At 43.4% G+C, this 17051-nt stretch overlaps 1 protein-coding gene across 2 annotated transcripts; it reads left to right on the forward strand.

Annotated features, from left to right (window-relative positions):
• Window positions 1-816: 816 nt before the first annotated feature.
• Window positions 817-15304, forward strand: ZNF615 (zinc finger protein 615). 2 transcript variants are annotated; one of them, XM_080829071.1, is made up of 5 exons: window positions 817-1145; window positions 5634-5844; window positions 7972-8098; window positions 8360-8452; window positions 12483-15304. In XM_080829071.1, the coding sequence occupies exons 2-5, from the start codon at window positions 5827-5829 to the stop codon at window positions 14435-14437; spliced, it is 2193 nt and encodes a 730-aa protein (XP_080685197.1). In that variant the 5' UTR covers window positions 817-1145; window positions 5634-5826; the 3' UTR covers window positions 14438-15304. The 2 variants fall into 2 exon arrangements, with proteins under 2 accessions (XP_080685197.1, XP_080685196.1); XM_080829070.1 differs by lacking the exons at window positions 817-1145; window positions 5634-5844 and adding an exon at window positions 5892-6122.
• Window positions 15305-17051: the final 1747 nt, after the last annotated feature.

Genomic DNA, 17051 nt, shown 5'->3' on the forward strand with positions numbered 1-17051 from the left:
TGGTGGACAATTTACCTATGCAGATGAGAAAAATAAGACTTAGCACAATAGAGTGTCTTTATCGCATGGCCTCGCCACTCTGAATGTTATTCATCGTTCAGCCTTTATGAATATTAAGGCTTAACATATTTTTGCTTCCTGTTCACTTTGCACTTATTTGAATATTAGATGCACTTTAAAAAATCGGATATTTGCAATTTTAAAAAATAAGTGGCTTATTACTGAGCTATTTAAAAAATTAGTTGGTCTTTCTCCTATTCCTCTTTTAATAGGACGTGGAGAGTGGCTGTCATACATGGATGGTGGAATGGGTTGGTACACTAACTGGAAAATAGTTGGCAATTTCACATGCATAGGCCTTTCCCTCCATTCTTCCCTATTTCTGGCCTTTGGTCCTCAGAGCCTGCCTTCCTCTCTGGACCCACGGAAAGATCCGCCTGGGTCCTCGGGTCAGCTTTCGCCCTGGGCACTGACCTTTTATGACTTGCCATGGCCTTTAACCCCCATTACTTGCCCCCAAGCCTAACTGGCTCATTTCGACGCTTTTATTTCCTAGTCAGTGACTAATCATCCCTGTGCCCCCGGAGCTTCTGCGGATGTCCTGCTTTGTCCAAAAGTCTCTTCAAACCCATTTTTGCTAGAAACTCGGTGGAGGAGGCTTCCGTAGGTGGGTTCGCCTCTCCCCAAGCGAGTTCTGTGCTGGACAGATACCTCCACTTTCCTTTAACGGGGTAGTGCCCACGGAGCCATCTAAGTTTAATTTTCCAGTCGGCTCACTGAAAGGGATTTCCGCCGCGCCGTTTTTGCGCCGTTTTTGCCCCGTTTAGGCTTCAGCCTGGAGACACCTGTGCGCTTCTGCCGGGACCCACCGGCCCTTCCTCTTTCCCAACCGTGCCTGCTCGCGAGCACGGAAGGGGCCCCTCGGCGGCCCGTACGACCGTGATCTAAGATGGCCGCCCCCTTGGGGCACGGCCCGGGCGCGGCCATGTTGCCGCAGCGGAAAAGCCGGGATGCAGTTGCCTTTTCTCTACAAATGCCTCAGACCCCTGTTGGCCACCGTCCGGCGGTGCCGGGCCACGCGGACGAAGTTCGGCGAAGTTAAGTTCAGGCGCCGACAGGTCGTGGTGGTGTGTGGCGAAAATCAGGTCAGTGTTTGGGGCTGTTCGTGGGCGGTGGCTGAGGAGGGGCCGTCGGCGTCCGCCTGGGGTGACGCGGCCGGGACTCCAGCCGGAGGAGGGCGTGGGTGGGTGTTCCGCCGTGTTGGGGTGTGCGCTTGTGGCGCCCCTCGCCCCAGTCCGGAGTCGCTCTCGCGGCTCGTGGTTCAAGATCCCTGGGGAACAGCGACCGGGGGCCGAGGGCACATCCGGGGGCCGTTTACTCTCTGGGGCTCGGAGATGGCTAGCCGGAGGGTGGTGGCTGTCAGGGACGGCTGCATACGGTGCGCATTTGGTTCGGGGCTCGAAGACGAGGCGCTGTTTCGGGGTTCACGTGCAGGGGTCTGTGGGGTACACGGGGTTCGGGGGGGCTGCCCCGAGCGTCCGCGCCGCAGCTGGAGTGTGGGCTGCCCGGAGGCCCGTGGCTTGGCTGCTGCCACTCACGCGAGGTGCCTTCGCCTCCCCCTTCTGCCCCGTAGCCCCAGGTCTTCGGCTCTAGTTTCAAACCCTCTTTGGCCCCCAACATCACCCCTTACTGTCGAACTTCAAAGTTTCTGGCGAGATGAATGATCCCGCATACCTCGTAGCGGTTTCCTGTTTAAGTTGCAGCCTTTTCTCCTTTGTCCTGCAAGAGTCCTGCACGTTGCTCCGGGATATTTCTTTTCAGACTCCGTCTGACCCAAGCAAAAGAACATCTCTTGTCATTAAGTTCTGTTCCCAAGGGATAACCCTTGTCTGAATTTTAGTCCATTCCAGTTTGAGGCTTTCATGTTACGTGCTTAATGTTGATAATTCAGATAAACTGTGTAAATGGTACAGTGATTTTCTCTGTTCCCCTATTTCAGGTAATAAACATTTACAAATGATTTTAATGTATGAACCAGTGGTATTGTGAGTGGATTCGTAGTCAGTGTTTGCGTATGTTTGTATAAAGGTGAAATGTTTGAAATGTTTAGGTATCATTTTGGGGACATTTCACGATTATGCATTTACTCATGGATTTGTTGTTCCCCTGCCTTTCATTGGCAATGTAGACTTTTTTTTTTTTAAATCGCAGTTGTAAGTGTGTTATTCCTTTCTGATTCCCTTTTCCTTATAATTTTCTAGACTATAAAAGATCAATTAACTTTAAATATCTACTTGCTACTTGGCCACGCTACTAAATTCTTATTGCAGTATCTTTCCCTCCACCTAGCATTTTAGCATGGAAGATTTTCAAACATACAGAAATATCAAAAGAATGTTAAAGTATCCATCCATACACCTACCACCTAGATTCTACCATTAGTGTCCTACTAGACTAGCTCTACCAGTTATCTCACCCTCTGTCCATCCTTTGTTCATGAAGCAGTCTTTTTTGTTACAGGCAGGGAGAGGTGGTGGGGGGGGGGCGGGGAGAGAATTCCAAGCAGGCTCCATGCCCAGCACAGAGCCTGAGACCGGTTCCGTCTCACAACCCTGAGATCATGACCTGAGCCAAAATCAAGAGTCAGGAGCCTAACCGCCTGAGCCACCCAGACACATCATGAGTCAGTCTTCTGTTGGTTTCGGTGCATTCTAAAGACAGCTGCAGTCCTGTACGTTACTCTAAATGCCTCTGGAATTACATGACTAATAGGGTTCTAATAGCTTTTTACTTGTTTCCTTTGTTTACCCAATGGACAGATTTCTTATTTACAGATGGTCTTGACCAGCTGTGAAGTGGAATGAAGGTGCATTTTGGAATGAATTGAATCTTGTTTTTATTAATTTTTTAAAGATTTTATTTATTTATTTGAGAGGGGGTGAGAGCACAAGCTGGAGGTGGGGACAAAAAGAGAGGGAGAAGCGGACTCCCCACTGAGCGGGGAGCCTAATAAGGGGCTCAATCCCAGAACTCCAGGATCATGACCTGTGCGGAAGACAGACACTTAACTGGCTAAGCCACCCAGGCACCCTTGAAATGAATCTGATATTTCTTTCTTTCTTTTTTTTTTTTTTTTAGATTTTATTTATTTAGTTGACAGACAAAGATCACAAGTAAGCAGAGAGGCAGGCAGAGAGAGAGAGGAAGGAAAGCAGGCTTCCCGCTGAGCAGAGAGCCCGATGTAGGGCTCGATCCCAGGACCCTGGGATCATGACCTGAGCTGAAGGCAGAGGCTTTAACCCACTGAGCCACCCAGGTGCCCCTGAATCTGATATTTCAATCCACTGCGTGATTGATGTGACCTGTGTCTGTTTCCCTGATAGCAAAAAGAAGTCAAAATCTCCCTCAGGGGTGGTTTCGAAGATTCAGTGAAGTAAAATAGCCTAAAATGGTGATCTGTGATGGTAGGAACCTAGTATATTTGAATAAAAAGGCTGGTGATTTCCCCATATTTATGGTTTTGTGCTTTGTAAAATTTGTATTTATAACTCATTTGCTCTCTCCCTGCCTCCCCCTTGTTTCTGTCTTTATTTTTTTTTAAGTATGAAAACTTTTTTTCTCGTTATTTTATTTATTTATTTATTTATTTATAAAATTTTTTATTTTTTATATTGACATATAATATATCATTTGCCCCAGGGTACAGGAAATATGAAAACTTTTTTAAAAAAAGATTTTATTTATTTATTTGACACAGACAGAGAGATCACAAGTAGGCAGAGAGACAGGCAGAGAGAGGGGGGACGCAGGCTCCCCACTGAGCAGAGAACCTGATGCAGGGCTCTATCCCAGGACCCTGAGATCATGACCTGAGCCGAAGGCAGAGGCTTAACCTCCTGAGCCACCCAGGTGCCCCAGTATGAAAACTTTTGAAGCTATGAACTTAAATTAATGATCTAGCAACACAATTTTAGTTATAGAATGCTGATAATTTTCTGATTTAAAATGTAAGTGCTCTTATGAAAACTATAATGAAGAAACTATATGTCCTATCAAATACTACGCTGTTGCCAGTATTTCCTTTTCAGAAATTCTAACTTAGAAGTAGATTTTTAGGTTACTAGCAATACTTTGACTGTTTTAAATTGAATGTTAAATTATTCCCATGAAATGCCCTGTTCTTTAACACTGACCTTGACCTATGTGTGCTTTATGATGGTATAGGGACAGCTGGGTGGCTTAGTTGGTTAAGCGTCTGCCTTCAGCTCAGGTCATGATCCCACTGGGATCAAGTCCAGCATCAGGCTCCTTGCTCAGTGGGGAGCCTGCTTCTCCCTCTGACTGCTGCCTGCTGCTCCCCCTGCTTGTGCTGGCTCTCTCTCTCTGACAAATAAATAAGTAAAATCCTTAAAATTTTAAAAAAATAGATGGTATAGACTTTTTCTATTTAAATGTTGTAACCAGCCACCTGTCTAAAGAGGTATATAGACATGTTAGGTGAATACTCATAATTGACCTTTTTTTTTTTTTTCTTAAGATATTTCTTTATTTGTCAGAGAGACAGAGATAGATAGAGCAAAAGCAGGGGGAGTGGCAGGCAGAGGGAGAAGCAGGCTTCCTGCTGAACGAGGACCCTCCCTCCCCCTCGCAGGACTTGATCCTGGGATCAAGACCTGAGTCAAAGACAGTCACTTAACCGACTGAGCCACCCAGGCATCCCCATGTGGTACTAAGTTAGACTTAAACTCTTACCAGTTTTGTTTCTCTTGACTCCTTGCTCTTCTGTTTATGTTGGTGGATCCTTTACTTTTGCTTGAAGAACATTCATGTTTGCTGTAACCCAGGTTTTCTGATGAAGAATTCTCTCAGCTTTTGCCTGAAAATGTCTTTATTTCAGTTCTATTTCTAAAGAATATTTTTGCTGGCTATCCTATATAGGTTTATACTTATAATTCTCTGCAAAGTATCAAGAAATGGATGGAAATGAGAAATTAAATAAGACCCCACTTAATTTTTGCTTAGCACGATGTTCTCAAAATCAGAATGTATGCAGCCTGGGATGTAAGAAGACTTTTGAAAAGGGGGATGGATATGCATGATTTCAAAGATAATGGGGCGCCTGGGTGGCTCAGCCGGTTAAGCATCCATCTCTTGGTTTCGGCGCGGGTCATGATCTCAGGGTCATGAGATTGAGGCCTCTGTTGGGCTCGGTGCTGTGCGTGGATCCTGCTTGGGATTCTCTCTCTTCCTCTCCCTCTGCCCCTCTCCTGCTCACAGTTGCTCCCTCTTTTTCGATATGTAAATAAATAAATTAATTTAAAAAACTAAAATGTGTGCAGCTTAACTGTCTGTATGTCTTCTTTCCTAAAATGAATCCACCTAAGGAGTTCCCTGCCGCTGGGTATCACGCTCTTCTGGGTCTCTGTCCCACATTCCCTTTGATAGTCACACTGCTTCCACTGTACAGAAGAAAGGTGTGCTTCCCAAACATTCCGAATTTTATGTTTTCTTGGCCCAGAGTACTTAATAAAAAGATAGATCTTTTGGGGCCTTGGTGTAAGGTGAATGCACAGCAACAGTGACAACATCTGGGCCTAAAGAGAATGTGCCGCTCAGAGTAATTTGTTTTTCAGCCTGTAGGTGCTGGCTCTCCAGGAACTAGACAGATCAAGGGAAAAGGGAGGAGAAGACTCCAAGACTTAGATGACGTCATTTCTGGGGAGACCATTGACTGGAGACTGAGATTTTTGAACAGAAATTTAGAGCTGATCCGGAAGAGCTAAAGACAGAGCATCCAAGTTAGCAGCCGTTTCCCCAAATCAAAAGATGATGATCCAGGCCCAGGTGACTTTTGGGCTCTTTGATTCTTTCCTTTATTTCTCAATGGATTTGTAGAAATCGACTAAAAAAAAGATCAGTGCAATTAAAAAGAAAAGTTTAAATTGAGAATAGTAGAATCTGGAGAAATCTGGGCAAAGTAGGGTCAGGAACCTGTTTTTCATAGGATTCATACTTTGTGATTCATGTTGGAATGAATATATGTGACTGTGTAAGACCCTGTAGGTCACATGAGCTGTCAGTTTGCTGCAAATATCTCTGACAATCATCACAAGAAAATCTTGGTAAGTTACATGGTAAGCATTACTGTGATATGTCTACTGCCAACACTTCTGACACCAAACGTGAGTTTTTGTACACAAATGACCAGTTCTCCAACTCTCCAGATACCACCTGTCTACAATTTGATTAAATCTTGACACTGACTACATGGATTTACTATCGTATTCCACAAGTTTGCCCTCATGTCAGATGCCAAGTATTGGGTGCCCAGAGTACTCATACTTCTGACTTGACTCCAAATAGACAGTTTTCACCATCCCTTTGTTCGTTTTGATAATTCACTACAGTGACTCACATAACTCAGGAAAACACTTCACTTCACATTTACCAATTTATTATAAAGAATAGAAGGTGGAAACAGGCAAATGGAAGAGAAGCCCAGAGCAAGGTGTGGGAGAAGGAGCAAGTACCTTCCCAGCCTTCTCGAAATAAGCCACCCTCCCAGCACCTTGATATGTTCACCAACCTGGAACTTCTCTGAGCCCTGTAGTGTAGTGTGAGTCAGTTTTGTTGTTGTTGTTTTAATATTTTATTTATTTATTTGAGAGAGAGTGAGCGAGCATGTGCATATGTGCACAAGGTAGGGGGTACAGAGGGAGAGGGACAAGCAGACTCCCCACTGAGCGGGGAACCCGATGTAGGGCTCATACCAGGACCCTGAAATCATGATCTGAGCCAAAGTCAGACACTTAGCCCACTGAGCCACCCAGGTGTCCCCTGGAGTGTTGTGTTTTTTATGGAGGTTTCATCATGTAGGGGCACTTGATTAAATCACTGGCCATTAGTGATTATCTCAATCTCCAGTCCCTCTCCCTCCCCTGGACAGCTGGGGTGGGGCTGAAAGTTCCAGCCCTGTAATCAATAGGTTGGTTTCCCTAGCAACCAGCCATATCCTCAGGGTATCTAGGGTCCCACTAGTGTTACCTCATTAATGTATATTCAGGTCTGGTTGAAAGGAGCTTATTACAAATAATGCAAGATGCCCCTCCCACCCCAACCACTTGGGAAATTCCAGGACTTTAGGAGCTGTTGTGCAAAGAACCAGAGATGAATACGAAATACAGACTTCTTATATCACAATATCACAGGCATCAAGTGTGAGGAGAAAACAGACTGGTTCCTTGAGGGATGTTAATATTTCATGGCACGTAGTTCTGAAGTTCACATAGGTCTTTGATGGTTTTTCAGAGAGGTATTGTGGTCAGTGAGGTCCTTAACTGCCCCTACTACTTATAAATGTAAAAATGTGTTTCCTACAGCTGTTTCTTCATTGTATCTATTACGGTATTAACCCTGCCTAATGATATGCATGTATACATATATGTATGTGTCCATAAATGTGTTCTTTATAGTTTTTTAAAAAAAATTTGCTTAGTCATCTGTTAATCCTTTTGCTTTATACATGTTTTATACAGTTTCTTTTGTCTATTTTATTAACCACTGAAATAAGTACGTATTGTCTTATCTGCAGTCTCTTCATTACTGGTTTTGGTGTTAGCTTGAATGCTCATGGTGAATTTAGAAATCTATATTATTTGTCTGCTTATAAGTGTTATGTAGTTCAGTATTGGCAAAGAGATTCTCAAATATGTATAGATTATAGATTCCTACACTAGCAGGAGGATTTTGTGACACATATTACAGAAATTTCCTTAAATTTTCAAGGTCGTTGAATGAATAGAAGATTGCACATGACATAATATTATACAAGATTTTTTCTATCACAATGTATTAAAGAATAAAAACCACCATTTCCTATATAGTGAAATGAGCAGAATAACTTCCTTTATCTGTTTTTTTCCATATCACCACAAGAATATCACTTCATTAAACATAACTGTGTTATAACAGGAATTCCTGACATTTGATGATGTGGCCGTGGACTTCACCTGGGAGGAGTGGCAGCTCCTGGCCCCTGCTCAGAAGGACCTGTACCGGGACATGATGTTGGAAAATTATAGGAACCTGGTGTCAGTGGGTGAGGACAGCTCCCCTGGGTCACTCACAGGGCGCTCTGCCAGTGGCTCTTTCTTTCTCAGCTACTTAACTCTTTTATACTCTGAAATGGTAGATGCTCAGATCCTTCTCTTGCCTTAGGCAAGAGGGTATAATGTCCCATCTTCTGTGAGAAAAGCCTTGATGTTACAGGTGTGAAACCTATTTAGTTCCTAAAAATGTAACAGTATCCCTTCTTGATGTACCCCAGTCCACTGAGTCTTCTGTCTTTTCTCACGAACAGGGTATCAGGTCGGCAAACCAGATGCACTGTCCAAGTTGGAGCGAGGAGAACTTTGGATGAGAGAAGATGAAATGCACAGTCCGATCTGCCCAGGTGAGTCAGAACGGGCAAGGTGGGCGGCTCAGTAGTGTTTGGTCATTCAGAGAAGGCATCAGGACTGTGACCGTGTCTGAGGAAACGTCAACTGCCCGTCCCTGTATCTCTTTTCTCATGTGAGAATTCTTTTTCTTTGTTGAAGTTTAGAGGAAAATATGCTCCTTTTTTTTCTTTTGAGATTGGATCCCTGTTTACTTTATTTTTTATAAGATTTTGTTGATTTATTTGACAGAGAGAGAGAGAGATCGCAAGTAGACAGAGAGGCAGGCAGAGAGAGAGAGGAAGGGAAGCAGGCTCCCTGCTGAGCAGAGAGCCCTATGTGGGGCTCGATCCCAGGACCCTGAGATCATGACCTAAGCCAAAGGCAGAGTCTTAACCCACTGAGCCACCCAGGCGCCCCTCTTGTTATTTTTTAGAAAGATTTGTTTCTTTATTTTTAGTGAGAAAGTGTGTATGAGCAGGAGGAAGGACAGAGGGAGAGGCAGAGAGAGGATCGTCAAGCAGACTCCCCACTGAGCATGGAGTCTTGACGCAAGTCTTGATCCCACAACCTAAGATCATGACCTGAGCCGAAATGAATAGTCGGATGCTCAACCTACTGAGCCACCTGGGCACCCCTTTTTAAGTTTCTTTAAGGATTTTTATTTTTTTATTTTTTTTAAAGATTTTAAAAATTTTTTTATTTGACAGACAGAGATCACAAGTAGGCAGAGAGGCAGGCGGGGTGGGGGGGGGGAGCAGGCTCCCTGCTGAGCAGAGAGCCCAATGCGGGCCTTGATCCCAGGACGCTGGGATCATGACCTGAGCCGAAGGCAGAGGCTTTAACCCACGGAGCCACCCAGGTGCCTCGAAGGATTTTTATTTTTAAGAATGTGTACACCCAACATGGGCCTCGAACTTACAACCCTGAGATCAAGAGTCACATGCTCCAGTGCCTGAGCCAGCCAGGCTCTCCCTCCCAGGATTTTCTAATCTTCCTCTTCTTCATCCGCTGTCACAGTGTTTTTCCCTGTGTTACCACCTCTCCTGCTATGAAATTCCACTTTCCAGGCCTCTCTGGAAAAAAACAACTTTAAGTTAATCACTTTTTTCTTACTACTCTGCTTACCTGCATTACTAGGAAATAATGATTTCCTTCCATAATATCTGACCCCACTTTGGATGCTTTGTCTCCATGATAACCTGGTTTTTATGTGCATTTATGTTGTTCCTTGGCTCCCCTCCCCCACTTTCCCACCAGAACCCTGGAGGTTCTCTCTCCATACTTCTGTTTTCATTTTCTTTTTCTTTTCTTTTCTTTTTTTTTTTTTTTTTTAAAGATTTTATTTACTTATTTGACAGGCAGAGATCACAAGTAGGCAGAGAGGCAGGCAGAGAGAGAGGAGGAAGCAGGCTCCCTGCTGAGCAGAGAGCCTGACTCGGGGATCGATCCCTGGACCCTGGGATCATGACCTGAGCGGAAGGCAGAGGCTTTAACCCACTGAGCCCCCAGGCGCCCCTGTTTTCATTTTCTTCTCAGTTCTCATAACTCTAAAAAGCTTCCTCTATTCCCATGAATTAACCTCTTTCCCTTCTCTTCATACATCCTAATTGGCTTCTCTCTTAATACAGTCTAATGCCTGCTTTCTTTCTATGTATTTTATTTAGCCTTCTTCATGGTAGCTAGCCTATGACTTCACATTTTGTGTGTGAGAACGGGAATCATCTTCTCCCCATCTTTTTTTTTTTTTTTTTTTTTTTTTAAAGATTTTATTTCTTTATTTGACAGACATAGATCACAAGTAGGCAGAGAGGCAGGCAGAGAGAGAGAGGGGAGGAAGCAGGCTCCCTGCTGAGCAGAGAGCCCGATGCGGGGCTCGATCCCAGGACCCTGGGATCATGACCTGAGCCGAAGGCAGAGGCTTTAACCCACTGAGCCACCCAGGCGCCCCTCCCCATCTTTTTTTTAAATTTAGGTTCTTTTTCAGCTCAACACAACTACACGTTTTAAATTTCTCCCTATCCTGGCATGTTCTCTGCTTGCTGAGGTTTCTTCTTTTTTGGAGGGGAGTGGGGTAGAGAGAGAATTTTAAGTAGGCTCCACAGCCTGACACAAGGCTTAGTATCACAACCGGAGATCATGACCTGAGCAAACACGAAGAGTTGGATGGTTAACCGACTGAGCCATCCAGGTGCCCCTGAGCTCCCTTCTTAAAGGTCATTTGATTAACAAGAAAATACCTTTTTTAACATGCTACATGATTTCCAACCCAAACCAGGTCATAATTTAAGTCTGCTTCAAGTAATTTCCTTCATGGTTTTGCTAATTCAGATTTTTCTTTAGTTACTAGATACTATCACTGCTTTTATTTTCCTAAAGCTTTTGCTTTCACTTTTTTTTTTTTTTTTTGTAATTCATCAGTCATGCCCTGACACTGGCTGTGGCCATTTATTATTACTTTCCAGTTTCTAAAGTGATGACAAAATGGAATTTCCACTAATTTTTTAAGACCTTGATTCTGATTCTTTTTTTTTTATTGAGGTATAATTAACATACAGTGTTATATTCATTTTGGGTACACAATATAGTGATTCAACAATTCTATATATTTCTCTGCTCATCAAGATAAGTTGCTCTTAACTCCCTTATCTATTTAACCCATCCTCCCATCCACCTTCCTTCTGGCAATTATCCGTTTCTTCTCTGTATTTAAGAGTCTGCTTTTTTGTTTGTCTCATTGCTTTGTTCACTTGTTTTTTTCCTTAAATTCCACATACGGGTAAAATCATAAGGTGTTTGTCTTTCTTTGGCTGACGTATTTCACTTAGTGTTATACCCTCTAGATCCATTCATTTTGTTGCAAATGGCAAGATTTCCTTCTTTTTTATGGTTTAGCAATATTCCATTATGTGCGTATACCATATGTTCTTTATCTTTTTTTTTTTTTCAAATTTTTATTTAAATTCTAGTTAGTTAACATATAGTTCAATCCTGGTTTCAGGAGTAGAATTTAGTGATCATCACTTACATACAACACCCAGTGCTCATCACAAGTGCCCTCCTTAATACCCATCCCGTTGAGGCCATCCCCCACCTCCCTCCCTCCAGCAACCCTCAGTTTGTTCTCTGTAGTTAAGAGTCTCATGGTTTGCTTCTCTCTTTTTTTCCCTTCTGTATGTTCCATGTATCTTCCTATATGTTCATTTGTTTCTTAAATTCCACATATGAGTGAAATCCTATGATACTTGTTTTTTTCTGACTGACTTATTTCACTTAGCATAGTACACTCTAGCTTCATCCATTTCATTGCAACAGGCAAGATTTCGTTCTTTCTGTTGGCTGAGTAATACTCCATTGTCTGTATGTCTGTGTATCACATCTTCTCTATCCATTCATCAGTCGGTGGACATGTGGGCTCTTTCCATATGTTAGCTCTTGTTGGTAATGCTGCTATAAACATCAGGGTGCATGTGCCCCTTCAAATCTGTATTTTTGTATCCTTTGGGTAAATACCTACTGGTTCAATTGTTGTATCATAGGGTAGTTCTATTTTTTTTTTTTTAAAGATTTTATTTATTTGAGAGAGCATGTGAGAGAGCACAAGTGGTAGAGAGGGAGAAGCAGGCTGCCCATCAAGCAGGGAGGCTGATGCAGGGCTTGATCCCAGGATCCTGGGATCATGACCTGAGCCGAAAGCAGCCGCTTAACTGACTGAGCCACCCAGGTGCCCTAGGGTAGTTCTATTTTTAACTTTTTTTTTTTTTTTAAAGATTTTTCTATTTATTTGACAGATAGAGATCACAAGTAGGCAGAGAGGCAGGCAGAGAGAGAGGAAGAAGCAGGCTCCCTGCGGAGCAGAGAGCCCGATGTGGGGCTCGATGTGGGGCTCGATTCCCGGACCCTGGGATCATGACCTGAGCTGAAGGCAGAGGCTTTAACCCACTGAGCCACCCAGGCGCCCAATGTGAAGGCATTTTTAAAACAGTTTTATTCCAAGCTAAGATTATGAGAGATTACAGAATGATTCATTGTTCTTCTCTCTCTTAGAAATCAGGAACGTTGGTGATTCTCTGCAGTGTCACTTGGAAAATCGAAGCAATCAGAAGCGTGTGGAACAATGGTGTGAACATAATACATTTGCAAATATTCTTAATCAGAGTGAAAGTCATTTCCTGTTAAAACAAAATTATGATATATTTGACTTACGTGAAAAACCTTTAAAATCAAATTTAAGTTTTGAAAGCAGAGGTACAAACTATAACTCAAAGAACTCTGAGTTTAATGAAGATGCGAAATCCCTTCTTCATACTAACCATGAACAATTTTATAGTGTAATAAAATGTCCTGTAAGTGTAAAACCCATCAACAATAATTCCCAGGTCATTAAACAGCAGAGAACTCACAACATGCAGAAAGCCCATGTATGTGGTGACTGTGGGAAAGCCTTTGTCAAGGTGTCTCAGCTCATTGATCATCAGAGGGTTCATACTCGAGAGAAACCTCATGGATGCAGTCTGTGTGGGAAGGCATTCGCTAGAAAATCCAGGCTAACTGAACATCAGAGAATTCATACAGGACTGAAACACGAATGTACCGAATGTGACAAAACGTTCCTCAAGAAATCACAGTTCAGTTTACACCAGAAAACTCATATGGGACAGAAGCCTTATACATGTAATGAATGTGGGAAAGCGTTCATCAAGAAGTGTCGGCTTATTTATCATCAGCGAACTCATACAGGAGAGAAGCCCCATGCATGCAGTCTATGTGCGAAAGCCTTCTCTACAAAGTTCAGTCTCACTACACATCAGAAAACTCATACAGGAGAGAAACCTTATATATGCAGTGAATGTGGGAAAGGCTTCATCGAGAAGAGGCGTCTTGTTGCACATCAGCGAACTCACACTGGTGAGAAACCTTTTATATGCAGTGAATGTGGGAAAGGTTTCACCTTGAAGAACAGTCTTATCACACATCAGCAAACTCATACAGAACAGAAATTGTATGCGTGCGGCGAATGTGGAAAAGGCTTTTCAGTGAAGCACTGTCTCGTCGTACATCAGCGATCTCATACAGGAGAGAAACCCTACACGTGCAGTGAGTGTGGAAAAGGCTTCACCTTGAAGAGTCCTCTCATCAGACATCAGCGAACGCATACAGGAGAGAAGCCCTATGTGTGCAGTGTATGTGGAAAAGGCTTCACCATGAAGAGTGATCTCATTGTGCATCAGCGGACTCATACTGCAGAGAAGCCGTATATATGCAGTGATTGTGGGAAAGGCTTCACTGTGAAGAACCGTCTGGTTGTCCATCAACGCACCCACACAGGAGAGAAACCTTACATATGCAGTGAGTGTGGGAAAGGCTTTCCAGCAAAGATACGGCTGATTGGACATCAACGAACTCATACAGGAGAGAAACCCTATATATGCAATGAATGTGGAAAAGGCTTCACAGAGAAGAGTCATCTCAATGTACATAGGCGCACTCATACAGGAGAGAAGCCCTACATCTGTAACGAATGTGGCAAAGGCTTAACTGGAAAAAGCATGCTCATCGCCCATTTGCGAACTCATACTGGGGAGAAACCGTATATATGCAGTGAATGTGGAAAGGGCTTCACCATGAAGAGTACTCTGGGTATACATCAGCAAACTCATACTGGGGAGAAACCATACAAATGCAATGAATGTGATAAAGCTTTCAGGAAGAAAACCTGCCTCATACAACATCAGAGATTTCACACAGGAAAAACTTCCTTTGCGTGTCCTGAATGTGGAAAATTTTCTTTGCGTAAAAATGACCTCATTACCCATCAGAGAATTCACACAGGAGAGAAACCGTATGAATGCGGGGAATGTGGGAAAGCCTTCACCACAAAGTCAGGGCTCAATGTTCATCAAAGAAAACATACGGGAGAGAGGCCCTATGGATGCAGTGATTGTGGGAAAGCTTTTGCCCACTTGTCAATCCTTGTTAAACATAAGAGAATTCATAGATAGTCCCTTTGGGATAACCTGTCTCCAGTTGTAGGCCCTCAAGATAATAGTATGTAATGAAAATAACAGTGCAAAGAATGGTATCATCTTGAGTGATCAATTGTGTCATATTTTATGTTGAAAACATTTACAAAACAACTCACAATTGGCCTTGATGAAAATGTTTTAGGACATTATACATCTGAAAAGTGTAGACTGAAATAGATTCTATGAATGTGAAAGACGAGGAAAGCCTTCAGTGGGAAGTGGACCCTATCATGTGATCATCACAGATAATGAGTATTTCCAGTTGGCAGGAATGTAACTGTGGGAAAACCTTTGCCGGGAAGTAAGACCTCGACAGATGTCAGTTACACTAGACAAGTACTTCCTATGGCAATGAATACAGTAGGGCTTGAAGTAATATATTTGCCAGGAAATCCATACAGAAATAACTTAGGAACACATTGGATGTGGTGGACTTCAGCAAAACATCAGACAACTTAGAGGAAAGAAGCCTTGAAGCCTTGGGGAAATGATGAATGAGAGCATTCTGTCACATCTAAACATAACGGATAACACACCTCACAAGCATCCAGAACAGGATACTTAAGCTATATTTGATTGCCTTGTCATTGATTTTATAAATTTTAAATAGTGGCCGTTACTCTCACCATGAATTAAATTTTAATATGTACAGTGCAGGAGTGTTCTATCCTGTATCATTATATAATTAACTTGAGAATTTCTTCAGTTCCAAGTTTGTTATTACAGAATACTGGAAGTATTTCAAAATGAAGCAGTATGTTAATTTCATATTATAACAATATATTTGGATGTGTTTAACCAAGTTATAAGTACCATCAATTTTGAATTTGAAATAAGCTTAGAATCACAAACACTGGAATATTTCAGAAATTTCCTAAATGTCCTTCAGCCAGCTACTTCCAAAGGTAACATTTTACATAACCAGAGTTCATTATCAAATAGAGGAAAGTGAAATTATAATGCTTTTAACCACAGGATTTACTTGGGTCTCACCAGTTTTTTGATTTTTTTTTTAAGATTTTGTTTATTTATTTGAGAGAGACATCACAAACAGGAGGGAAGGTAGAGGGAGAAGCAGACTCCCCACTGAGCAGGGAGCCTGATGCGGGACTTGATCCCTGGGATCATGACTTGAGCTGAAGGCAGACACTTAATCAACTGAGCCATCCAGGTGCCCTGATCTCACCAGTTATAACATGTACTCATTTTTCTTTCTTTTTTTTTTTAAATATAGTTTTAAGAAACTTTATCACACACACAAAAAAAAGAAACTTTATCACATCCGTAGGTTTGTGTAACCAACACCACAGATTGTTTTGTCAACACAAACTCCTTCATGCTACTCCTTCATAGTCAAATTTTCTGTGACCCTGACCCCTGGAATCAGAGATTCTGTAAGTTTGTCATTTATAGACTATGAGGAAAGTAGAATCATTTAGCACTTACTCTTTGGCCTTGTGAGATAATAGAAAATATATACATTGGTCTCTACCCCTGGTTCCTGGCACACATTCCAAAAATCCTTGTAAATTACTAAGTGATGAGTGCACTAGGGGCTTTTTTTTTTTAAGATTTTATTTAGTGATTTGACAGAGTTCACAGGTAGGCAGAGAGGCAGGCAGAAGGAGAGAGGAAAGCAGGCTCCCTGCTGAGCAGAGAGCGGAAGGGGCATTTTTTATTCTAATGAGGCAGCACTGGGTGGGCTCCTGTATGGCTTCTGGATGGGACTGGTCCCCACAGAGAGGAAGCCATAGTCAGAAGCTTAGAACTAACAGCTGGGTCTCCTCTGCCCTTCCCTCCCCACCCCCAATCCTTCAGAAAAGAGAGAGGGAAATTGAATTAATAACTGATCAATTCTCCCTGAGGATGCCTCCATAAAACCCCCAATGGCAGGTGAATTTCCAGGTAGGTGAGCACAGCCCTCCACGTCCCCAGCGCTGGTGGAGAGTGCGCGGGGAGCGCGGGGAGCACGGAGAGCACCGCACTCGGTCGCGGTCGCCCTCCGGGGAGCCCTCGCAGGCTGGGGGTCTGGTGCGCCTGACTGGGTGTGGGTCCCGAGTGAGGGGCCTGGCCGGTGAAACAGGAGCGCGCGTGGGGACGTTTGCCATATTTGGGGTTTTATTTGGGGCCAGTCACCAAGGAATTCGAGCGCGAGTTAAGGCGTAGTCTTCAGAGACTGATGACGAAAGGACGATGGTCAGGGCCTGGGGCCTGTGTGTCAACTCAGGCTGCGTGACTGAAAACTAGGTGGCAGGTGCGGACCCGTGATCACTGCCCCTAGGCCGCCTTAGGGATGTCACCCAGGGGTCCCGACAGGGAGCAGCCTGCCGCGCTAGGGGCGGGAGTTTCCATGGACCAGAGCTCCTGGGGTGAACTTGAGATTGAATTTGAGGTCAGTGTTTTTGGGGAGTGCAGGGTTTGTCTGTGTTCGGGAGCATAGGAGTCTGGGGGTTTTGAGACCCATAGCCCTGGGCTAGTGGGTGTTTTGAGGCTCAACCTTCAGATGGAAACATTTCCTTTTGGTCTTTCGAGTCGCTTCTCAAGGTTCCTACAAAAATGTGAAGAAAAATTTGTCTCCTACATCCACTTT

Source organism: Martes martes, assembly GCF_963455335.1.
Source record: "Martes martes genome assembly, chromosome: 17".
Lineage (NCBI taxonomy): Eukaryota > Metazoa > Chordata > Mammalia > Carnivora > Mustelidae > Martes > Martes martes.

Coding starts and splice junctions, on each gene's coding strand:
- ZNF615 (XM_080829070.1), top strand. CDS start 6,069: ATGAGCTGTCAGTTTGCTGCAAATATCTCTGACAATCATCACAAGAAA. Junction 6,123..7,971: donor ATCATCACAAGAAAATCTTG/GTAAGTTACATG, acceptor GTGTTATAACAG/GAATTCCTGACATTTGATGA. Junction 8,453..12,482: donor GCACAGTCCGATCTGCCCAG/GTGAGTCAGAAC, acceptor TCTCTCTCTTAG/AAATCAGGAACGTTGGTGAT.